Consider the following 26836-nt stretch of genomic DNA (forward strand, 5'->3'; position numbering starts at 1 on the left):
CCCACTGCAAACTTTTTATTACCTATATTGTGAGACGTATTACAGCACTTAACAATTCGAGCATAGTGAAAACTCTTTATTGCTTGAGCATCTGGTCCAATACTTGTTCCTTCAGCTACATTCAATTCCTGTGTAACGTGAAATCACACTGCTCTCAATATGTTCTTTGGACTTTGGGCTGGTCTGGTAAACCTTAAAGCCTCACAATATCACCATCATCATCATGATTGTGTACATTTACAAACAACCCACTAAGTACCGTTGTGAACATTTTATAGCTATTAAACGTTGATTCTTCACAACAACTCTTGAGGCAAGTACTCTTATTTCCATTTTTCAGATGAGGAAACAGAAGCATAAAAGATTATGTAATTGGGCTTCCCTGGTGGTGCAGTGGTTGAGAGTCTGCCTGCCAATGCAGGGGACACGGGTTCGTGCCCCGGTCCGGGAAGATCCCACATGCTGCGGAGCGGCTGGGCCCATGAGCCGTGGCCGCTGAGCCTGCGCGTCCGGAGCCTGTGCTCCGCAACGGGAGAGGCTGCAACAGTGAGAGGCCCGCGTACCGCCAAAAAAAAAAAAAGAAAAAGGATTATGTGGCTTACAGCTGAGTGGCCGAGCAGGAACTAGAAGTTAGGCAATAGGACCTACCACCAGAATCTCTGAAAAAGCTGATTCCTGAATTGAGTTTGTGTTTAGAGACCTTATTGTATTTTATACCACAAAAACCTCTGCAGCTCTGCCTTTGAAAAGGCCTAGGTACTGGTGGAAATTAAATTCAAAAACCAATAGCGACTGCATGGCAGGGGAGTTTGGGGGAGAATGGATACATGTTATGTATGGCTGAGTCACTTTGCTGTGCGCCTGAAACTATAGCAACACTGTTAATTGGCTATACTCCAGTATAAAACAAAAAGTTTTAAAAAACACAAAACAACCAATAGCGTGTTACCTTGGTGTCATAGCAACCTCCAGGACTTGGATTAAGTGAGTTCAGGTCCTCACGGCAGCAGATGGTATTGCAGGGATCACCTTTACTGTAAGTATCGTTCTTGTAATCTAGGAAACAGTGATGGGGAAAAGAGTGAGCACTGACCATTCTGAGATCCACTTATCCACAGTAAACTGGACCTGTTAAAGCCCAGATGATCAGAGCATATACCCCAAAGACCTCCTCGGCCCAGCCTGCTCCCATATACAGAAGTCACCTCCAACTTGTACTGGGAAGAGGCAACCGCAAGTCCCCTGCTCCAGGCTCAGCCTGGTCTCAAGAACCTTGCACAGTGAAGAACGGATGGAAGAGAGGTAACAGAGGACAAATGTACCTACATTTTTTTTAAACAAAATAAATACAAATCTGACTCGATACTGTTCATCAAAAATAAAGTGTTTATGAATAATTGTGGTTTTAGTAGCTGCTTTTCTCCTTGGAAGGAAATCTGTGTTTGGGATGGTAGGGTAAAAAAAGTACCCTACATGGGTTCTTTCTTCTGTGTTTTACATATAACTCTTTCAGTTAAAAAAGTATGTAGACTCTTCTTCCCTATCATTTTTATAAAAGAGGACAAAATTCTATTTGTTGTGTGTATAATATGCGTAGTATCAACTGAATACTAAATAATTCAATAACTTCTTATAATTCCTTTTAGTACAGAGATGATAAAATTACATGGATTCTTTATCCATGGGGAAGCAAAGGAGTTTTGAAGAATGATTCTTGAGAAATGTGCTACATACTGTTGTATCGCATGATATATTTCATGGATTCCATATCAGTCACTTTCCCTTGGTCACGCCGGAAGATTTTGGCTCGTGAAGCCAGATCATAAGAGTAGTCCAAACCCAGCTTCTTAACCAACATTGGATAGCCACTCCAGTTGTAGATTTTTTCATGGAAAGGAATGTTGTAGGAGGGCCAGTATCCTAATTTGGAATGGAAGGGAGGGAAGGGTGGGATGGACAGGGAGGAAGACGGAAGAGAGAAGAAACAAAATAAATGTCATTCGTGGTACTTTCTTTTGAAAATTGGCACAGCTGTGTAATTACAAAATGATACTACATAGAAAATAATGACTGTGAACCCTGGCAATCAAACAGATCCTTTGAAATTTACAGACTCGGTATACCTCTAGATTATTCCATTAGGGGAAGAAGAGCATCAGGATTCTTTGGGTTTTCACCCCAAATTCTTAAAGCAATCTATTAAGCAGAAGATAATCTGAATTCTAGGCTCAGGGTTGAATAACTGGACCTTAGGCAGTTAACCTCATTTCCCCCAACCCCTTTTTTTAGCAGGAGGAGGGAAAGGAAGAGTTCTTAATGTGAGGGAGATGGTCTTTAAGGTTCCAGTAGGCATTTAACTCCTCTGACGCTAAACATTCATAAAGGCTCAGTTTCATTCAAAGCTTCAGTGTGCCAACGTCACTAGGCGTCAAACATGTGACACACCTTTAGTAAAATCAACATTTCGGGAACAGCTCAGATTACAGTGGCCTAGGGTATTGCCTATAGGACAGTCAGTCAACCTTCCCCATTCAGGGATTAATTCCCACTACCATATTCTCTTAGCCCTTGTCTGCCTTTTTCCCTTCTTACTGTTTTATAGGATTCCCCAACTCGGGGGTGAAGTTATTAAGAGAAAACAAATGACAAGACATTCAACCTTGTTGATTCTGGGGCACAGAGCCAGCATCAGGAAGAACTGAGATAAAGACAACATTGAAAGTGCAGGCTAAAAGTCACATTTATTATTGCAGTGTACCTAGGTTATACAACTTGGGAGCTAGACTGCCTGGATCTTAAGCCTGGTCCTGCCATTATTAGGTATGTGACCTTATACGAATTTTTTAAGCTCTCTGTGCCTCAGTGTCTTCATCTATAAAATGTGAACAAGGATAGTACTTACCTTATAAGGATCACTGTGAGCGTTAAATGAGTTCAAACAGATGGAGTAGCTTATAACAGGGTCTGGTACTTGGTAAGCACTAGATGAATATTAACTTTTATAATTATAGTTCTCTATGTGAATAGCTCAAATGAATAATAAAAATTGCTGCTTTAGGGCTTCCCTGGTGGCGCAGTGGTTGAGAGTCTGCCTGCCGATGCAGGGGACACGGGTTCGTGCCCCGGTCCGGGAAGATCCCACATGCCGCGGAGCGGCTGGGCCCGTGAGCCATGGCCACTGAGCCTGAGCGTCCGGAGCCTGTGCTCTGTAGCGGGAGAGGCCACAGCAGTGAGAGGCCCGCGTACCGCAAAAAAAAAAAAAAAAAAAAGAATCGACAAAAATTATCTCAGTGAATTATCATGACAACCCTGTGAAAATTGCAAAGGTCTACAATCCCACATCGCAAAACTCTTGGAGGCCAGATGTGTTTCAGGATTCAGGGTTTTCCAGATTTTACAACAGCAATGGTGTATAAATTACAGATGATGTTGCAGTCTCTGTGGGGAGCCCCTCATAGTCAAAGACATTGATAACTCTGTAGCCTGATGTATACATTCTCTTCAGAGGAGAGGAAATAAATAGAGACTATAAATAGTTCAAGTTAGTTTTTGCTACCGAGTGAGTTCAGATCAGGTCATATTTTGCTACCACAAGTGAGCTAGGACAAAAAACAAAGGAACAAAGAACTTTTAGTTTTAGAGTTTTGAGATTTTGTAATTACAAATAAGTGACTAGGGACCTGTACCATTACTGTCAGGTTTTACAGATGAAGAAAGTGAGGCTTGGAGAGAGTGGATAAGATTTTGAGGAACAGATAGTCAAATCAAGGCAATGTGACTCCAAAACCAGTACTTCCAACGTCTGGGCTGTGACCTTGCCCTCCAGAACCGCCTTCTCTCATCCCTCCCACTGACAGCGTCACCACCAGGTTTGCTACACCAGAGCTTATCACTGCTGTTTGCTTTCTGGGTTCTAATAGCTTCTTTAGGTGCCTTGCTTCCCTATCAGACTGTGTGTTGGGGATTCTACATCCACACTTTTCCAGTCCCTGGGCCGGAGTAGCACTCCCATAAATAGTTGCTGAACTAAAAGTTTTACTTGGGAACCCAGGAGAGAAGGTAATATTGGAACCATGAGTAGTCATAAGATTGTGAATGCCTGGCTTTGTCCCAGTCTATGCATAAGGGTAGATTATGCTGTCACGTAAGGGTTTGAGGTACAGGTTTTACATGTTGTGCTGACCCTGGTCATTCTTTCCCTGTGTGACTAGCAACGGTATTCCCCTCCTTCCTTCCCCACCATATACTCCCTGCATCATACATTCACACAGCACATATTACCCATCACACACACACACACACACACACACACATATCAGACTTCCAGACTTCTAACATGAAGAAAATACCTGTCCGCAGAACGTCGGTTTGTTCAGAATACTCTACATATGTCGGAATTTGCTCCACAATGTACAGAGTGCCTTTATCAAGGCTGTAGTTCAGATTTACCTTCTTCAGGTCCAGGACCATGTACTGATTGTTATACGTGCCTGAAATATCGGGAGACATGAAGACAGGGCATGGGTATGGCTCTACTGATTAACTCCAGATCTAAACGTACATACATGCCTAAAAGTTATTCTGCAGGGCCACTTACCAGAGTTGTATTTTGAAAAGACCTCTGCCCACTGCTTGCCTCCGTTTGCCATCATATTGGCCACCCGGACTCTTTGCCAGGCCAGGAGAGACTGGGGTACCACGTGCTGCAGTAGGGTTTTATTATACACGCTGTTTGTGGTCTGCAGCAATGCCAAACCACTGCTGAGAAGGTAAAAGTCATCCAGAGACTCCAAAAACCCTACAGGAAACACGAATATACAAATCAGCATAACACATATGCAAAATATTGAGGCATCAGTGTTAGCACAGAGCTTTGTGTACACAATGCATTTTGCAGTGTCCATTATTATTATCCTCTCCCAGCTTTGGTTCCCCTCTGTGGCAGTTACTCAACTGCCGTTTCTAAAGGTGCCAGGGGACCTCCATCCCTGGATTTGCCATTGAAAGATTTTATGATTTGGGATGACAAGAATACATTAAATCAGGATTATTCCAAGTTTCCAAAATGACGAACAGAGTAGATCCTCACTTGCTAGGATTTTCCAGGAGAACTTTTAATTAGGGGGAAATATTAGCAGGATTCATTGTTGAATAGTAAGAATACGGATGCCTTCTTTCTTTCTCCTTTTCTGTATTTTCCAAATTTTATGTAATGAGTCTACATAATTTTTTTAAGTAGAAAAAGTATCTACATTTATAAAAGTGAACATGGTTTTGACACTCTGGGTCAATGTGTTTTACAAATGTTGGAAAATCAGCGGAGCCACAAGTCTTCTTTTTAAATAAATTTATTTGTTTGTTTTTATTTTTGGCTGTGTTGGGTTTTTGTTGCTGTGCACGGGCTTTCTCTAGTTGCGGCGAGCGGGGGCTACTCTTCGTTGTGGTGCGTGGGCTTCTCATTGCAGTGGCTTCTCTTGCTGCGGAGCACGGGCTCTAGGCGCACGGGCTCAGTAGTTGTGGCTCACGGGCTCTAGAGCGCAGGCTCAGTAGTTGTGGTGCACGGGCTTAGTTGCTCCGCGGCATGTGGGATCTTCCTGGACCAGGGCTCAAACCCATGTCCCCTGCATTGGCAGGCGGATTCTTAACCACTGTGCCACCGGGAAGTCCCTCAATGACTGTTCATTCAGCTCTTGGGCTGAGGTTGTTCTGCAGTGTTTGAACTGTACAGCCATACTTGGCAGCCTTGAGCAAACTCTGGTAGCAAATCTCCACAGGAGAGAACTCTGTACTTCTGGCATGATAAACTTGCTAATTCACTCCTTATTGTAGCAGTCTCTATGGACACAAGAGGGCAGGCGTTCTTTAATATGTGTGAGTGACTAATACTAACATGAAAGGAGTAGTCTTTCATTCAAGAGCAAGGCTGTTTGTTGAAGACAAAAAAAATGTAGGCCACCCAGAATTCTGGAACAAAGAAGATAAATTGTCTTATAGAAAACTTTAGTCAAGGAGTTTAATTCTGTAGTTTAGAGTTTAAGATTAAAAAAAGGAAAAGGCCCAGAGAGGGGACAAAGTCCTGAAACACGTGCATTATAAGAGAAACAAATGTTCCTTGACTATGTAAAGTTGTATTTTCTTGCTCTTATCTGTCACGAGTAGCTTTGGAAGGCACACTATTTTAGATCAGGGTAAAGTGAAACACTTCAGTATGAAAGTCAGCCAGCAAATAACATGTCATAGTAAACTTCTTGCTAAATTTAATCAAGAAATAAGAGAACCCTTACAGTTAATAAAGCATCTTTCAGGACTTAAAAAATACGTAACCACTTGAATCGTAAACATTAACAATGACCACTTTCCTCTGATTCCATTTAGATCTACTGCTTAGTACAACAAAGAAAAGTTTACCCTTATTATCCTATCAAATGTATTTAAAATGTGCCCATTTGGAAGAGTGACATCAACGTCATGGGGGGTGGGAGACACTCCCTTTGTCTCTCCCCTTCAATCTACGACCAATAAAATCAGTAAAACATCCATAACTCAACAAAGGTTCCTCGGCCCAACACAGCAGCGTGCTGGAGAGTTCCACACATCTGTCATCTAAGGGTGGGTGGACTGGAACACATAAAGTAGGTGGAACCAGAGGGACGGGGAAGGCAGTGCCTGCCATCTCTGTGCCCCAGGTGGCATTGTCAGCAACACCGGCAGCAGCAAGGAACCAACAACCCTGGAGACAGAAATAGTGACAAGGAGGGCACCAGGCAACGCCTCTGACACAGACAGTGGAGGGTGGAAAGTGCCAGCTCTCAAAAATAACCAGAGGCAGCGCGGGTAAGAGAAACCAAAAACTTGTGCTATAGCACCACCTACTGGGAAACAAAAGAAAGGCACCTAATTACTAACCTATTGAATAGCTACAATCAAGTGAGGGGAAAAAAAAAAAGCTTTACCTAAAAAAGAAACATGTTCACCACTTCAAATGCACTGGCAGAAGAGCACTCATCAAGCCCCATGAAGAACCATGGTAACCCAGTACCACAAAAAGAAAATGACAGTCCTCCAGAAACCAAATTTAAAGTCATGGAATGTTGTGATCTGATCGAGAATTCAAAATAGCTGTCATGAAGATACTCAACCAGCTACAAGAAAACTTTGAAAGGCAGTTCAATGACCTCAGGAGTGAAATTAATGAACAGAAGGAATACTTTACCAAAGAGATTGAAATTTTAAAAAAAGCACCAAATAGGAATTCTGGAGCTGAAGAACTCAATAAATGAGATGAAGGATGCATTAGAAAGCACTGGAAATAGAGCAGACCACATGGAAGAGAGTATTAGTGAGCTGAAAGATTGAAATCTAGAGATGATACAGGGAGAAGAGGAGAGTGAACTAAGATCTAAAAAGTAAAGAAATCCTATAGAACTATCTGACTCTTTTAGGAAGGGCATCATTAGGGTAATGGGTATCCCAGAAGGAAAAGGGAGAAGGAAGAGTGCAGAGGGTTTATTTAAAGAAATAATAGCTGAGGACTTCCCAAACCTGGGGAGGGAACTGGATGGACAAGTCCACGAAGCCAAGAGAACTTCTAATTACCTCAATACAAAAAGACCTTCTTCAAGACACAGTATATTAAAACTTTCAAAAGTCAATGACAAAGAAAGAATATTCTAAAGGCAGCCAGGGAAAAAAGGATGGTAACCTACAAAGGAATCCCCATCAGTCTATCAGCAGACTTCTCAGCAGAAACTCTGCAGGCCAGGAGAGAGTGGCATGACATACTCGAAATACTGAAAGATAACCATCACCCGAGAATACTCTATTTAGCAAAGTTATCCTTCAGATATGAAGGAGAAATAAAGACGTTCCCAGACGAACAAAAGCTGATTGAGCTCATCAACATTAGATGCGCCTTAAAAGAAACGTTGAAAGAAGCTCTTCTACCTGAAATGAAAAGGGAAAAGTACTGTACACAAAACTTTGAGTAAAATGGTAAATGGACAGACAGAATAAAAAAATTGCAACTTATTCTACATCAGAATAGGTTGTTAAAAACTTAATTACAGCATAAAGATTAAAGGGAAAAAAGCAGTAAAAATAATCTAGCTACTTTAATTTAGTAACAAACAACACAAAAAGGAATAATTTAAGACAACAAAAATGTAAAAAGGGAAGAGGAAAAGGAGGAAACCCATGTAGGCAAATGAAGATAAGATACTATCAGCAGAAAAAGAACAATTTTATCCATGATAGGTTTCATACAAATCTCATGGTAACCACAAAACATAAATCTAGAGCAGACAGAGGAAACATAAAAACAAGAGGAAATTGGGAAAAACATCATAGAAAACCACCATACTAAAATGGCAGACAGAAACACAAGGAAAAAGGAACAATGGAGGGAAGCGGCCGCATAGCACAGGGAGATCAGCTCAGGGCTTTGTGACCACCTAGAGGGGTGGGATAGGGAGGGTGGGAGGGAGATGCAAGAGGAGATATGGGGATATATGTATACATATAGCTGATTCACTTTGTTATATAGCAGAAACTAACACACCGTTGTAAAGCAATTATACTCCAATAAAGATGTTAAAAGAAAAAAAGGAACAATGGAGATACAGAGCGACCAGAAAATAAAAGAGAAAATGGCAGTTCTAAGTCCTCATCTATCAACAATCACCTTAAATGTGAATGGATTGAATTTACCAATCAAAAGACACAGAATAACTGGATGGATTAGAAAATAAGACCCAACTATATGCTGCCTCCAGGAGACATATCTCAGCTTTAAAGAGAAACACAGGCTCAAAGTGAAGGAATGGAAGTTGATACTCCAAGCAAATGACAGCCAAAAGAAAGTGGGTGTAGCCATTCTCACATGGGAAAAAATAGACTTCAAGGCAAAAATGGTAGCAAGAGACAAAGATGAACATTAAGTAATGGTAAAGAGGACAATTTGTCAAGAAGACATAACAGTTATTAGTATATATTGACCTAACATAGGAGCACCAAAATATATAAAGCAATTATTAACATACCTAAAGGGAGACAACAAAATAATAGTAGGTGATTTTTTTTTTTTTTTTTTTTTTTTGCGGTATGTGGTCCTCTCACTGTTGTGGCCTCTCCCGTTGCGGAGCACAGGCTCTGGACGCGGAGGCTCAGCGGCCATGGCTCATGGGCCCAGCCGCTCCGCAGCATGTGGGATCCTCCCAGACCGGGGCACGAACCCGTGTCCCCTGCATCGGCAGGCGGACTCTCAACCACTGCGCCACCAGGGAAGCCCTAGTAGGTGATTTTAATACCCCACTTACATCAGTGAATAGATCATCTAGACAGAAAGTCAACAAGGAAACAGCAGCCTTAAATGAACCTTAGACCAGATGGATTTGATAGACATATATAAAACATTCTAACCAAATGCAGCCGAATACACATTATTCTCAAGTGCACATGGAACATTCTCAGGGACAGACCATATGTTGGGACAGAAAACAAGTCTCAATAAATTTAGGAAGATAAAAATCATATCAAGCATCTTTTCTAATCAAAATAGTGTGAAACTAGAGATCAACTACAAGAAGAAAGCCAGAAATATCACAAATATGTGGCAACTAGGCAACATGCTACTGAACAATTATTGGGTCAACAAAGATATCAAAGGAGAAATTTTAAAAAATCAGAGACAAATGAAAGTGAAAATATGGCTTACCAAAATCTATGGAATGAAGCAAAAGCAGTATCAAGAGGGAAGATTCTAGTAATACTGTAAATGGCAATATTTCTTTTTTATGGCTGAGTAACATTCCATCATGTGTGTGTGTGTGTGTGTGTGTGTGTGTGTGTGTGTGTGTGTGTATGTCCCACATCTTCTTCTTTATCCACTTATCTGTTTATGGACACTTAGGTTGCTTCCATATCTTGACAATTGTAAATAATGCTGCTATGAACATTGGAGTGCATGTATATTTTCAAGTTGGTGTTTTTGTTTTCTTTGATATATACCCAGGAATGGAATTGCTGGGTCATATAGTAGTTCTAAGTTTTTAAGAAACCTCCAGCCTGTTTTCCACAGTGGCTGCACCAATTACATTCCCACCAACAATGTACAAGGGTTCCCTTTCTCCACATCCTCAACATTTGTCATTTGTGTTCTTTTTGATGATGCCATTCTGACAGGTGTGAGGTAATATTTCCTTGTGGTTTTAATTGCACTTCTCTGATGACTGATGATTTTGAGCATCTTTTTATCTGCCTGTTGGCCATCTGTATGTCTTGTTGGAAAAACGTCTATTCAAGTCTTCTGTGCATTTTTAATCAAGTTGGGGTTTTTTTTAATGTTGAGTTATATGAGCTGTTTATATATTTTGGATATTAACTCCTTATCAGTCATATCATTTGCAAATATTTTCTCCCATTCAGTAGGTTGTCTTTTTGTTTTGTCAGTGGTTTCCTTTGCTGTGCAAAAGTTTAATTCGGTTCCATTTGTTTATTTTTGCTTTTGTTTCCCTTCCCTGAGGAGACAGATCCACAAAATATTGCTACAATTTATGTCAAAGAGTGTCCTGCCCATTTTTTTCTAGTACTTTTATGGTTTCCAGTCTTACATTTAGGTCTTTAATCCATTTTGAGTTTATTTTTCTATATGGTGTTAGAGAATGTTCTAATTTCATTCTTTTGCATGTAGCTGTCAAGTTTTTCCAGCACCACTTATTAAAGAGACTGTCTTTTCTCCATTGTATATTCTTGCCTCCTTTGTTGTGGATTAACTGACCATAAGTGTGTGGGTTTATTTCTGGACTCTCTATTCTGTATCACTGATCCATGTATCTATTTTTTGTGTGTGCCAATACCATACTGTTTTGATAACTGTAGCTTTGTAGTGTAGTCTGAAGTCAGGGTGCATGATTCCTCCAGCCCTGTTCTTCTTTCTCAAGATTATTTTGGCTATTCAGGGTCTTTTGTGTTTCCATACAAATTTTTAAATTATTTGTTCTGGTTCTGTGAAAAATACCTTTGGTATTTTGATAGGGATTACACTGAATCTGTAGATTGCCTTAGGTAGTATGGTCATTTCAATATTAATTCTTCCAATCCATGAACATGGTATATCTTTCCATGTGTTTGTGTGGTCTTCAATTTCTTTCATCAGTGTCATAGTTTTCTGAGTACAGGTCTTTTTATCTCCTTAGATAGGTTTATTCCTAGGTATTTTATTCTTTTTGATGCTTTTGTACATGGAATTGTTCCCTTAATTTCTCTAACAGTTTGTTGTTAGTGTATAGAAATGCAACAGATTTCTGTATATGAATTTTGCATCCTGCAACTTTATCAAATTCACTGTTGAGCTCTAGTAGTTTTTTAGTAGCATCTTTAGAATTTTCTATGTATAATATCATGCCATCTGCAAACAGTGACAATTTTACTTCTTTCTTTCCAATTTGGATTCCTTTTATTTCTTTTTCTTGTCTGATTGCTGTGGCTAGGACTTCCAATATTATGTTGAATAAAAGTGGTGAGAGTGGGCAGCCTTGTCTTGTTCCTGATCTTAGAGAACATACTTTCAGCTTTTCACCATTGAATATGATGTTAGCTGTGGGTTTGTCATATATGGCCCGTATTATGTTGAGGTATGTTCCCTCTATGCCCACTTTCTGGAGGGTTTTTATCATAATGGATGTTGAATTTTGTCAAAAGCTTTTTCTGCATCCACTCTTGCCACTCTTATTCAACATAATATTGGAAGTCCTAGCCAGATCAATTAAGCAAGAAAAAGAAATAAAAGGCATCCAAAATGGAAAGGAAGAAGTAAAACTGTCACTGTTTGCAGATGACATGATACTATGTATAGAAAACCCTAAAGACATCACCTAAAAACTATTAGAAATAATAAATGAATACAGTCAAGTTTCAGAGTACTAAATCAGTAGACAAAAATCTGTTGTGCAGAAAGAGAAATTAAGAAATCAATTCCATTTATAATTGCATCAAAAAGAATAAAATCCCTAAGAATAAATTCAAGCATGGAGATGAAAGACCTGTACACTGAAAACTATAAGACATTGTTGAAAGAAATTGAAGATGACACAAATGGAAAGATATTCTGTGCGCATTGACTGAAAGAATTAACATTATTAAAATGTCCATATTACTTAAAGCAATCTATGGATTAAGTACACTCCTTATCAAAATTCCAATGACATTTTTCACAGAAATGGAACAAAAATCCTAAAATTTATATGGAACTACAAAAGACCCCAGATAGCCAAAACAATCCTGAGAAAAAAGAACAAAACTGGAGGTGTCACACTCCTTGATTTCAAATGATATTACACAGCTATAGTAATCAAGACAGCATAATATTGGCAGAAAAACAAACACAGAGATCAATGGAAGAGAACTGAGAGCCCAGAAATAAACTCACATATACATGGACAATCAATTTATGACAAAGGAACAAACAACATACAATGGAGAAAGTACAGTCTGTTTAACAAATGATGTTGGGAAAACTGGACAGCCACATGCAAAATAATGAAACTAGACCACTATCTTACATTATACACAAAAATCAACTCACAATGGATTAAAGACTTGAATGTAAGATCTGAAACCATAAAACTCCTAGAAGAAAACATAGGCAAGATGCTCTTTGATATTGGTTTTAGCAATATCTTTCTGAATATGTCTCCTCAGGAAAGGGGAACAAAAGCAAAAATGAACACATGGGACCTCATCAAACTAAAAATATTCTTCACAGCAGAAGAAACCATTAACAAATTGAAAAGACAACCTACCAAATGAGGGAAGATATTTGCAAATCATATATCAAATGACAGGTTAATGTCCAAAATATATAAAGAACTCATACAACTTAACAACAGAAAAACAAACAACCCAATTTTAAAATGGGCAGAGAAGCTAAAAAGACATTTTTCCAAAGAAGACATACAGATGGCCAACAGGCACATACAAAGAAATTCAACATCACTCTTATTAGGGAAATGCAAATCAAAATCACAATGAGATACCACCTCATGCCTGTCAGAATGGCTATCATCAAAAAGGTAGAAAAAACAAGTGATGGAGAGAACGTGGAGAAAAGGGAACCCTCATACACTGTTGGTGGGAAGGTAAAGTGGTGCAGCCACAGTGGAAAACAATATGGAAGTTCCTCAAAAAATTAAGAATAGAACTAACATATGACCCAGCTATTCCACTTCTGGGTATTTATTGAAAGAATATGAAAACACTAATTGGAAAAAGATATATGCAGCCCTATGCTCATTGCAGTATTCTTTACAAATAGCTAACATATGGAAACAACTTAAGTGCCCATAGACACATGAATGGATAAAGAAGACGTGGTGTGTGTGTGTGTGTGTGTGTGTGTGTGTGTGTATGATGGAATACTACTAAGCCATAAAAAGATGAAATCTTGCCATTTGTGACAGCATGGATGGACCTTGAATGTATTATGCTAAGTGAAGTAAGTCAGATGGAGAAAGACAAATATCATATGATTTCACTCATATGTGGAATACAAAAATAAATGAACAAACCAAACAAAAACAGACACATAGATACAGTGAACAGAGTAGCAGTTATCAGAGGGGAAGGGTGGCAGGGGGATGGCAAAATGGATAAAGGGGTCAACTGCATGGTGATGAATGGAAGCTAAACCTTTGGGAATGAGCATGCTGTAGTATATACAGAAGTTGAAACATAATATGTAGGTACACAAAAAACTTATATAATGTTATAAACCATTAAAAAATAAAAAGTTTAAAATGTGCTTATTTGCTTATCACATGCATTAGCTGCTCCAAACCTCTGAAGACCACACACATTCCTTCCTTCCGAAAGAGTAGATTCAGTGTTGACAAAGGACATAAATGACATACAACTCAGGGTCAGGAGTGTGGATCATGATTGTAAAAATAGCTGTGCTGCATTTCCTCACCCCTCCCTCTATCCATACTCAGCAATGGGACTTTGCAACATCTCCCAGAAAGAGGCATTGTCTGTTTCCCCATCTCTTAAATCTGAGCTGGATCCGGAACTCGCTTCGGCTAACAAAATGCGCCAGTTCTGTCTAGGCCTCAGGAGACCTTGCATACTTCTTCTCACCTCTTGTAACCCTGTTACAGCAGTGTAAACCAGCCCAGTCTAATTTAGTCTCTGGGATGGGAGACCACGTGCAGGAGGGCCAGCCTCTAGCTGGCCAGTCCCCCAAAGTGCTAGAGAGTTCATCCAAGGTCAGCAGAACGGCCCACCCAACCCCAGCCAACCTCAGACGCACGATGTGCCCAGCGGAGACACCAGAAAGAACCATTTAGCTGACGTGTGGACTCAAAAGCAATAATAATCACATGTTTCCAGCACAAAATTTGGAGGTTCAGCAGTAGCTAATATAATAGTAATCCAATTATACAACATATTTTGTTTTGAAATGTCTTACTGCCATTTGATTTTTAAAAAATTTTTATTTTATTTTGATTCTTTTCTCTCTTTAAAAAAATTTATTTATTTATTTATTTATTTCTGGCTGCGCTGGGTCCTCACTGTTGCCCACGGGCTTTCTCCAGTTGGAGAGAGCGGGAGCTACTCTTCGTTGCGGTGCGCGGTCTTCTCACTGCGGTGGCTTCTCTTGTTGTAGAGCACGGGCTCTAGGTGCGCGGGCTCAGTAGTTGTGGCATGCAGGCTCCGTAGCTGTGGCTTGCAGGCTCTAGAGCACAGGCTCAGTAGTTGTGGCACATGGGCTTAGTTGCTCCGCGGCATGTGAGATCTTCCCGGACTAGGGCTCGAACCCATGTCTCCTGCATTGGCAGGCAGATTCTTAACCACTGCGCCACCAGGGAAGCCCTGCCATTTGATTTTAACACAGATGGATGTGACACTTTGGGAACTCTTTTCTTTCTTTTTTAAAAAATTTTTTTTAATTTTTAAATTGTATTTATTTATTTATTTTGTGGTATGTAGGCCTCTCACTGCTGTGGTCTCTCCTGTTGCGGAGCACAGGCTCCGGACGCGCAGGCTCAGCGGCCATGGCTCAGGGGCCCAGCCGCTCCGCGGCAAGTGGGATCTTCCTGGACCGGGGCACGAACCCGCGTCCACTGCTTTGGCAGGTGGACTCCCAACCACTGCCGCCACCAGGGAAGCCCCCAACAATTCTTATTCGGCAATTATCCCTCAAGGATTCTGGCAAGGACAACAGGAACACTATTACTGCTATATTAATTCAGCAGTCATTTTTGACGTCTTGTTTTCTTCTTGAAGAGGAATATCAATCTTCCATCCGTATATTGACTGACCATCTGCAAAACTTTATGTGGTTTGAGTTCCCTGGATTGTTGCCTCAGGCTTCTGCATGTTCTGTTGGAAGCCTCTTGTGTCCTCCCCTCGTGGGCCAGACATTTTGTAATTCCAAAATGCAAATCTATTAATGTCACTTCCACTTGTCATTTTAATGGTCTTGCATTGCCCTTCATTCCCTCTCCCTGGCCTTCTCCACACTTTCTCTTGCCTATAGGCCTTTACATGTGCTGCTTGTTCCACATGGAACATTCTATCACCCCATTATCCCCATTGGCCTGGGGAATTTACACTTGCCTTTGTGTCTCAACATAAATTTTACTTTCTCTTAAAAGCTATCTCATCATCCCCAATCTAGGCTTCTCTATTATGACACAAATCACACTTTAGTCATTGCTTTTTTTTTTTTTTTTTCCCTTATTTTTGCGGTACGCGGGCCTCTCACTGTTGCGGCCTCTCCCGTTGTGGAGCACAGGCTCCGGATGCACAGGCCCAGCGGCCATGGCTCACGGGCCCAGCCGCTCCGCGGCATGTGGGATCCTCCCGGACCGGGGCACGAACCCATGTCCCCTGCATCAGCAGGCAGACTCTCAACCACTGCGCCACCAGGGAAGCCCAGTCATTGCTTTTTTATTTGTGTCTATTTTTCACCAGAATGTAAAGTTTGTTAGAATAGGGGCTGCATTTGTCCTGTTTTTCATCACAAATACTCTGCTTAGCACATTTGAATAGAAAATTATAGATGAATAAATTATATCATGACTTGATCTATCGGTTCTGACTCAGTAACTCTTAATATCCTTGCCCGTATCAGGAAGAGCCTCCAGGTCCTACCCCTTTGAATACAAAACTGACACCACGCTCCTAAGCCACTCAATCTATCATGGTATTCCTGCACCAAAGAAAAACAACAAGTCACCTAGCTTATTTCTGGGATCAGCACATACACATGGCATAAAGTTCATGGTAAAGCTTAGTTTTATATCTATGCGATGAATTCCGTGTGGCTGATCCCATAACTAAACAATTCTTTGTAATATAAATAAAATTCTCCATGTTTTTTCATGTTTGCTATTGAGAACAAAGCAGTCCAGTTAGAGAAATTATGAATGACATTGCTCCACTGGCTCCTGTAAAAACATCTTGGAGTGAAAAAAAAAAAGTCTTTTGTTTTCTCTCAGTTTAATTGCTCTAAAGATCTCTATTATCTATATATCTACTTCTAAATCTATCTATTCTGGAAGATATATATGCAAATATGAGCAAGGTCAAAAGTTTCATAGGAAATCCCTCCATGTCCTTCTCCATCACTACCTCTGGGTTCAAGACTATTAAGACTACGGAAGAACACCATTCTGCAGAGATTTCAAAGCAAAAATTTCAGGTAACAGCTGAACTTTGCATTTTATCACAAACAAGAGGAAGAGTACGAATATTTGACTGTCTCAGTATCTTGCTGTCCTTAAATTTCAGTCCAAAGGAACACAGAAGAATCAAAGCACAGTCTCACTTGGAGAAAGGAGTTCTCAGTCCCCCTCAGTACTAAAACAATTCAGCAAACTATGACAAAGACGAAATCAAAGTGGTCTCAAAGGAAGGATCAGGTCACAAGGGCAGAAAGACATCACTTTATTCCCCTGGTCAGAATTCCCGATAGGGTGGCGTTAATATTATCAAGAACAACAGTGCCAGAAGGGACAATAATACTCTGACCCAAATACTCTTACAAAGCTAGATATGCCAGGTGGTTGGTATAACCCCCCTGTAAGCTGCATATATGTAATTAAAGGTCAGAAGTGTCCACATCACATCTGCATCGGACACTTAGATGCTTGGTAAGCCTTTGCTCATGTTGTTTCCTGAAGAGGTTGCAAACCTGCAGTTGAGGGCAATTCCAGCTAGCAGACACACGTTTTGGGGTTCACACGGTGGGTTTTGTTTTTCAAATCCATATTTCTCTCTTGAGAAGCTGGAGGATATGGAAATACTGATCTCCACATTGCTGGGTGACAGTGGTCAGTGGGAACCGACTGGCTCCCTGTCAATGGACCATGTGTTTGCTACAGTTGTTTCCATTTCTATTTTCTTATACCAGCCCCTTTATTCATTTGCATCATCTTCTGTCTCCTTTAGGCATAGGAGTTTGCAATCCCAACTCTCCAAAGACCATCCTTCCCATCCATCTCGACCTGCTCCATCATTCATGGTTCATCTCAAATGTCCACCTTTTCCCTTTTCCCAACAATCAGATGTGAGTTGTCCCTATTTTGAATACTCACAACATTTCTTACACTTCTTTTGCAGCCTATACAGTATCCAGTAATAATATTGTTCTTATCTGTAGAGTACTTATCTTGTTTGTGTAAGATCTATAAGCTTGTACATTCATTCACCTATCCATTCAGCAAAAATAATGTACTAGGTGCCACATACTAGGTAAACTGCTGTGGATATTGCAAAGAATAAGAGAAATGGATAAATCAACTACACTCCAATTAAAAAAAAAAGAAATCATAAGAAAAGAAAAATGGAGACAGGCTCTCAAGGAGATGCTGAGATCAGGATCTACCTCACTCATCTTTGATTCCACTGCAGAGCCTAGGCAAGTGCCTTGTGCTTAATAAATACTCAATTGGCATTTGTTGAAGTGAATTTCTGTCAACCCTATTAACATAGTTTACGACATTCTATTAAATACAAGTATTAGAGCTATATTTCATAGCACTCTAAAAACCAATTTTGATTAATGTATGCTAATCACTAAACATTTCTTCTTCCATTCCAGTTACTCTAAATCGCTAAGGTTTTATCCTGAAATAGTACTCAGAGTACTCAGATGTCTCTCTAAATTTATTTACCTGGGTAACTGCTGAAAGAGAGGCGACTACTGCTGGTGCCTTTATCACTGATGTTGAAGTCCCAGTGTTTATATATCCTGAGCATGGCAGCATACGTGTACCAGCTTGAGTGAGCAAAAAAGATGTTCTCAAATCCAGGAAGAACCTATAGCCAGAATCATAGTGAAGTATACAGATAACTGACTACAAATGTAGGAAGTGTAGAGGGATTATGTCAATTAAGGCGTTTACTGCTGTTTTTGTTACTGGAAAATTAACCTTTAATGTGCACAAAACAGACAGAGTCTGTCCTACCTTCCAAAATGGAAGATTCTGGATGGTGGGAGTGGCAGGTACACAGAGCATGGGAAAAATGATGGAAGAAATGGGTAACATCACGTACATCCAATTCCCTCCATCAGTTCCTTCCAGTTCTTAACTTGTATGACAGAGGAACCCATGAGCTCATATATAACTATAGATGGGAGTGATGAGATGTTACCATAGTTGCGTGACATATAGAAAAAGTCCATATGGACCAGAAGAAGGACAAAAAGAAAGGCTGTCACATGCCTCACCTTAATAAGAGCAGAGCAATGTCCCATGTCCCATCTCTTAAAAAACTCCAGGCCGAAGTTTTTTGTGGGAGAAAGTGAAGGAATCAGGTCCAGCAGATCTCCAACAGCATTCAGGAACTGAATCTGGAACAGGGTTATGGGCTGGGAAAAGACAGAGACTGCACTTAACATTGATTTCAGACAATCAGATGTCATCTTCTATTGTGAGGGCTCCTGTTGTTAGGTATCCATTACATTATTCCTTTGTGAAGGTTCCCTAATGTAACAGATACACTAGATTTTATTGTAGTTTATAAAATGATTTTTTATTACTTTATAGTTTGTGAGACATTTTAGCCTGTTAGCCACAGATTTGGGGAGTGGGTCCTATGAGAGTAAAATAAACAGAGCGCTCTGCTTGCATTCCTCTACAGCAGGTTTTTTCAGTCTTGGCACTAGTGATATTTGGGGCCAAATAAGTCTTTCTTGTTGGGCAGGGGGGCTGGGCATTGTAGGAAGTTTAGCAGCATCCCTGGCCTCTACCCACTAGGTATCAGTAGCACCCTCCCAATTTTGACAAACCAAAATGTCTCTAGGCATTGCAAAATGTCCTCTGGTGAGAAGTCATCCTTAGCTGAGAAGCACTGCTTTACAGCAAAAATATTCAACTAAGGTGCTTTTCATTTTGATCGTATGTTTAACACGGGACTAAGAGACTTGCCAGCATTAAACCTGAAGCAATTTTCAGGCTTGAACATGAACTCTGTGCTAACTAGAGAGCACGGCTCCAGCAACATTCAAACCACCAGAGTCGCCCAGGGCTAGGCGTCTACAAACAAATTGGTTTTCGGGCAGAGGTGGTGAGAAGACAAATACACGTGACAATTTTAACAAAAGCAAAAGCAAGAAAAAAAAAACCTGATTATTTGTTTATATAAACATTCTCTTTGTTTTGTTTCTGAATAAGTAATCCATTCATTATTCAATATATTTTTAGATTATCAGATCTACAGTGGAAATTCTCTTCACTCCTATCCTCTGTTCACTCAAGACCCACCCTGTCTCCAGCTTACCACTTTTATTGGTTTCTTGCGTATCTCTAGACTTTTAAAAATGTCTTACAAATACATTTTTTAACATAAACGATAGTGTGTTATATGTACTTCTCTTCACCTTGATATTTTTCTCTTAATATCTTTTCATATCTTGGGGACCTTTCCATATTTGATATAAAAATCTTCCTCATTCTTTTAAACAGTATTTCAATGAATGGATGCATTATAATATTTTTAACCAGTATTTTATTGGTAGACTTTCAGGTGATTTCTAGACTTTTGCTAATATAAATAATGTAACAATAGTCAGACTTGGACACATCATTTTGTACGTGTGTGAGTCTGTGTGTAGGATAGACCTCTAGAAATGATTTTGATTATAATAGATATTGCCAACTTGTCTTCATAGGGCTTATTTCAATTATACCATTACAGCCTAACAACATATTAAACAATTAGTTTATTTCCAGTTTGATAGGTGAAAAACAGTATCTCACTGTAGTTTATACTGGCATTTCTTCTACTATGAGCACTGCTGAGCATATTTTTAAAAATCTTTGGATTTATTTTTTGTGAACTGTGAATGTGCTTTATCTGTTTTTCTACTAGGTTATTCTTGTTTACCTACTTTTAAGAGTTCTTTAAGTATTAGAGAGATTAGTTCATTGTCTCCGAGATGAACTGCAATATATCTTTCAGTTTGTAATTTGCTTTTAAATATTTTGCCTTTATTTTAAAAATTAAGAATGATACCATACATATGAAAGAATAAAGATGTATATGCACAGTTTAAGGAAAAATAATAAACTCCTATTACCCACCTCTCAGTTTTTAAAAAATAGAATATTAGCTGTGCCTTAGAAGTCACCAATCTCATTTCCCTTCCCTTGCCTACCAGTAGTAACCACTCTACTAAATTTCATGTTGTTCATTACTTGCTTTTCTATTATTTTATCATCTATGTATAAATCCTTAAACAAGTATTTTTAAAACTCTTCCTGGTTTTGAATATGTATAAATAGAATCATACTGTGTTCATTCTTTTGCTCAAAATTATTTTTTGACATTTATCAATGTTGATCATGTGGAAATAGTTCATTCATTTTCATTCCTATATGGTATCCCATTACATGAATATATAGTGTCACAATATACTTATGAGAAATATCTGGGGTGTTTCCAGTTCACAGCAAAACAATGGTACTGTGAACTTTTACGTACTTGGGCCCCATGTTCAAGAAAGTATGTAACATCTGAGTGGATCTGCCAGGTTGTAGAATATATGTTATCTTCAAATGTTTCAAGTAATGTCCAATCCTTTTCCAAAGTGGCTGTAATAGTTTACTTACTCCAATAGTGCTTGGGATTTCCCAGTTCTGGTGTGTAATAGGATCTCACTGTGGTTTTACTATGCATTTTCTTGAAATAGAGCATTTCTTCGCCTGTTTATTGGCCATGTGTATTTCCTCTTCCATGAAATTCCTCTCGATGTTTTTGCCCACTGCCCATTTTTCTACTGAGTATTTTCTTTTTAATAATTTGTCGATGTTCTTTATGCATTTTAGATACGAATCCTTTGTTAGTTAAATGTATCGCAAATATCTTCTCCTGGTTTACATCTTATCTTTTCACTCTCTATACTGTCTTTTGATAAAAAGAAATTCTTATTTTAATTAGCTGAATTTGTCAATCTTTTTCTTCATGGTTAGTGCTTTTGTGTCTTAAGACATTGTTGCCTACCCTATGTCGTATCCTCCTAGTGAAGACTGAATGATACTGGGTCTAGGCTATTGTCATTACTTCCAGGCTTTTTCAAGGGACAAAGCAAGGAAACGTGTACTTTTTATTATTATTATTTTTTTGCCGTGCCATGAGGTTTGCAGGATCTTAGGTTTGCAGGATCTTAGTTCCCCAACCAGGGATTGAACCCAGGCCACAGCAGTGAAAGTGCTGAGTCCCAACCACTGGACCACCACGGAATTCCTGGGAAACGTGTATTTTTTAAAAGTAATGATTTTGCTACCTATAGTTCAACTTAAAAACAAAAACAAAAACACAGGATCTTTACTCCATTGATTTTTCTTATGCTGAAAATCTTGTTATCTAACATACTTATTTGCTTTTATCTTACTATATCAAGTGAACTCTACCAAATTTCAAAATAGCAATATCAATAGTTTTACTAAAGTAAGGTTACAATTCAAGGTCATTTGTTTTGGTTTGGGTTTTGGTGATCCTTCTTGTCTGTAGCATCTATTCCACTGAGGATGTACAGCAGTAAATGTGTTTTAAGGTCACTTGAAGTAACTGCTGTCCATATGGTTATGCCACAAACTTGATGCACAATTAGGTATATTTGTGTCAATTTGTTTTCAGATCTTAGGAAACTGCTTTGCTTTTAAAAATTTTTTTATAAGTATGAACAGCATTTACATGGTTCCAAAGTCAATGTAAAAAGCAAGTTACATTCGGAGAAATGTAGCTTTCATTTCTGTTCCCTCCACTCTCTTTTCTTCCTTCTTCTATAGGTAATCATTTATTTTTTAGTTTTTGGCTTATTCTTTTTTTTTTTTGCGGTATGCGGGCCTCTCACTGTTGTGGCCTCTCCCGTTGCAGAGCACAGGCTCCGGACGCACAGGCTCAGCGGCCATGGCTCACGGGCCCAGCCGCTCCGCGGCATGTGGGATCCTCCTGGACCGGGGCACGAACCCGTGTCCCCTGCATCGGCAGGCGGACTCTCAACCACCGCGCCACCAGGGAAGCCCTTGGCTTATTCTTTCACTGTTGTTTCTCCTTGAAAAAATGAGCAAATCTATCTATCTATTATCTATCTATCTATCTATCTATCTATCTATCTATCTATCTCAGTTTCTTATGCAAAAGGTAGCACATGATATAGACTGGTCTTTCCATTTTTACACTTAATAACAGATTCTGAAGGTCATTCCATAATAGTACATGGAGATCCACCTTATTCCTGTTTACAGCTACATCATTTATGCAGCCAGTCTTCCATGTATTTGGCTGTTTTCGGTCTTTTATAAATTATCTGTGATGAATAGGCTTGCATTGTTGCCAGTGAACCTTTGTGATAATCCTAGAAATGGGATTACTGGGTCAGAGGGTAAATGAGTGTGTGATTTTGGAACTGGGTGCCAAAATTCCTGTCCATAGCAGATACACCATTTTGTATTCCCCCCAGTCTTCTAGGAAAGTATCTTTTCCCCCCCATTTTTCCCCCCATTGCCTTGCCAACACAGTATGCTCTCACACTTTGGAATTTTTGCCAAATTGATAAATGAGAAAGTATTTCTCAGTATGATTTTAATTTGTATTTCTAATTTTATTAGCAAGGCCAAGTTCATATGATTAAGAGTATTTTTTGAATCTATTTTCTATAAACTGTCATTTTATATATTTTGTCCAGTGTGAGAGTGTGTGTGTGTGTGTGTGTGTGTGTGTGTGTGTGTGTGGTATATATATTACCCCCAGGAAATAAAATCTTCCTAATTTTTGGAAGTATATTACACGGTACCTTTCAATCCTCAATGCTTCAGTAAACCTTTCAAAAAATTATGATGCATGGGCATGTTTGTGTGTGTGTGTGCGTACTGTGGAGGATGAAAGCATAGAACTTGTACAATTTATAAAACCTAGACATTTTTCTTTAACAAACATATTGTCTAAAACACTTGCTTTATTAGGTTAATTAAATAGCCAGCACATTCATATGGGGCTCTTTAACCTACCCCAGAGTATAGCATGAATGAGACTGAAAGAACACAGAAACAAGCTGGTTTATTTGTGAATTAACCTGACACTGAGTCAGGTGCTAGCAATGAGATACATAAGACAGTTCTTCTGAGCAAGAAATTTATTCTCTAGTCCTAATTTGATCTTCTCCTTAATTGGAATGTATCAATAATTTTAAAGATAATTTTCAATATTCTTGCCATACCATAAATCCTGAGTAGCTTTTAAAAAATCTTACCTTTGTTCCTTCTACTATAGCCCTCTTCGTTGCTCCTACATATAGCCCATCCATTTGTGCCATAACATAGCCTGTGTGTCTCCAAAATGGGTCATCCTTGTAATTTTTGATGTTATCCCGGGCCCACTGATCTTGCTTCCTGGAAGACAAATTAGATTTGTACTAGAGGTCTCCATGGTTGTTCATCCAAAGCTAAATTAAACTCAGGTATTTAGAGATGATATATTCAGATACTTATGCTAGCTAGTATAATTTAAATTCTGGATCTTATAACATTTCAATCACTTTGAAAGGATATCAGAGCAAATCCTAAATGATTTGTTTGTTTTTTTTTTTTTTTTGCGGTACGCGGGCCTCTCACTGCTGTGGCCTCTCCCGTTGCAGAGCACAGGCTCCAGACGCGCAGGCTCAGCGGCCATGGCTCACGGGCCCAGCTGCTCCGCGGCATGTGTGATCTTCCTGGACCAGGGCACAAACCCGTGTCCCCGCATTGGCAGGCGGACTCTCAACCACTGCGCCACCAGCGAAGCCCCTAAATGATTTTTAATTTCTCCCAAGGACTATGACTCTTCCATTATAACTTCCCCCATGCTCTATCTAGAACTATCTAGAAACACAGGTGTAATATTTACTTATCTGTGATATGAGACCTAAGAAAGTTGAGGATAGACTGTTCAAATATATCTTATATAAAATCATGTTTCACTAAATTGGTAAGGACAAGTTGATTAACTTTACTTTGTAGATAGAAGTGATAAACAACAGGAAAAAACAAAAGCTCTTAAGGACAGGGTGGTTTGTATTTGTTTGTATTTCTCTCAGATCATTTTCATAGTTTATGGTTTGCCCTATTCCAGTTGTCGCTAATAACAGCCTCAATGTCTCTGTCCTAGGAAAAAGTCTTTTTTTTTTAATAGTCCTTTCATTCTCTCCTCTCTTTTTGTTGTCTGCACTTTATGCAGGATGAGTTGATATAAATTTGTATACTAAAAGCTATTTCTGATGTGTTCCGGCTATCTCTAGATCAATTAAAAAATACAGTGTCACTGCTTCATGGGATCTAGCCCAGATGCTCTGTAGGACCTTAGCATCCAACGAAGGGGTCCCTTAGTATACAATTTGGAGGGCCAAACCAAGAGCTCCTTCATCCCCAAATTAGTCTCATAGTCTGTCATCCCACAAATATAGAACAAATTTTCTGAATATTGAGAATTATTAGTCTTCAGAAAACTTTACTAAAATGGGAATATTCTCAGAGGATGTTAAGAATTATAACTTTAGATATGAGCTAACTCCCCAGCTAGGATGAGTCACCAGGTCCATGAAATGGAAGCACCTTTCAGAGGGAGGAGGAAGGATTTCTGCAAGGAGAGGAGCCCCCAGGTGGAAGGGATCCGGGGGTTTGACTTTGCCTGACTCGCACTGGTGAGGTCTTCCTCTAGCTGCGTCAGCAACTGATAATGGGACATTCAACCTGACCTCTGAAAGAGCACAAATTAGAAGGCATTTGTCCACAACCAGTTTTCATGCCATCACCAAAAGGTGCTATACTTAACTACAAGAACTACTCCAGAGTCCTGCCTAAGAGGTGGAAAAGAAATTGGTGAAGGAGAAATTGCTGTTTGAAAAGACAGATTCAAGCCCTGAAGCCTCAACAGCAATGAGAAGAGGAAAGCTATTATACTTACGTTAAAAACTCCTGTACTTTATCCACCACGGAACGTTTATTAATCAGCTGTGGGTAGAGGTTTGTGAAGTGGTCATATATATGTCTGAAAGGAGAGATGAAAATTGTTACATTTCCATTTTTCTTCTTGGATTTTCCCATCACAGTAAATTACCCAGTATTTTGGCTAACTGGGATGTTCCCTATGGCAAACCTTCCCTATCTTGTTTTATAACTCAAATGCACAATTTAAAATTGGGAAATATTGGGACTTCCCTGGTGGCGCAATGGTTAAGAATCCCCCTGCCAATGCAGGGAACAAGGGTTTGATCCCTGGTCCGAGAAGATCCCACAGGCCGTGGAGCAACTAAGCCCGTGCGCCACAGCTACTGAGACTGTGCTCTAGAGCCGGGGCTCTGCAATAAGAGAAGCCACCGCAATGATAAGCCCGCACACCACAGCAAAGAGTAGGCCCCGCTTGCGGCAACTAGAGAAAGCCCGCGTGCAGCAACGAAGTCCCAGTGCAGCCAAAAATAAATAAATAAATAAATAAATAAATAAATTAAAAAAATAAAATTGGGAAATATTCCCAACATATAGAAAAGCATAGAATATAACAAACACCCAAGTATCCACTACCCAACTATATAAAATCATTATATTTTGCCATATTTGCTTCATATTTTTTTTAAAAGATATAAAATATAAGATAGAGTTCAACCGCTGACACTAATTGTCCTCCCTTCTCCCCAGAGGCAACTGCAGCCTTGAATGAGTGATTTATTGTTCTCATGCACATTTTTATACCATCTCTCTCTATATATATATTTAATCATAAATAATGTATATTATTATTAATCATGTTTCAGAACAAATATAAATAAGATCATACTATCTACCACCCTAACTTGTTTATTTTTCTCCACATGATTTTTTTTTTTTTTTTTGCGGTACGTGGGCCTCTCACTGTTGTGGCCTCTCCCATTGCAGAGCACAGGCTCCGGAAGCGCAGGCTCAATAGCCATGGCTCACGGGCCCAGCCACTCCGCAGCATGTGGGATCCTCCCGGACCGGGGCACGAACCTGTGTCCCCTGCATCGGCAGGCGGACTCTCAACCACTGCGCCACCAGGGAGGCCCTCCACATGATATTTTAAAAGAACTATCTGTTATCATCTGCAGCTTAAACTTATTCTTTTCATGTGTTGATGGTATTCTATGTTATGACTATATAAAAATTCATTTATGCAGTCCTATGATAGACATTTAACTGGTTTTTAATTTTTCGCTATTACACTGCAACTTCAAACGTTGTTGTAGATGTCTCTTTTTACACATTTGTTTTTCTAGTATGTATGTGTATATATACATATACATATAGAAGTAGAATTTCTGGGGTGAATATTCTATACACCT

At 39.5% G+C, this 26836-nt stretch overlaps 1 protein-coding gene across 1 annotated transcript in view; it reads right to left on the reverse strand.

Annotated features, from left to right (window-relative positions):
• PLBD1 (phospholipase B domain containing 1) overlaps positions 1–26836 on the reverse strand; it is a 55326-nt gene that overhangs the window by 1562 nt on the left and 26928 nt on the right. Inside the window, exons 3-10 of the mRNA XM_081248527.1 lie at positions 25444–25527; positions 23756–23894; positions 18731–18871; positions 18174–18318; positions 4598–4798; positions 4350–4490; positions 1735–1920; positions 950–1056 (exon numbers count right to left, since the gene is read on the reverse strand). Of these exons, the coding sequence (XP_081104653.1) occupies positions 950–1056; positions 1735–1920; positions 4350–4490; positions 4598–4798; positions 18174–18318; positions 18731–18871; positions 23756–23894; positions 25444–25527 (1144 nt within the window). The remainder of the gene's footprint in view (positions 1–949; positions 1057–1734; positions 1921–4349; positions 4491–4597; positions 4799–18173; positions 18319–18730; positions 18872–23755; positions 23895–25443; positions 25528–26836) is intronic.

The sequence above is a fragment of the Mesoplodon bidens genome, assembly GCF_964165515.1.
Source record: "Mesoplodon bidens genome assembly, chromosome: 11".
Taxonomy (NCBI): Eukaryota; Metazoa; Chordata; class Mammalia; order Artiodactyla; family Ziphiidae; genus Mesoplodon; species Mesoplodon bidens.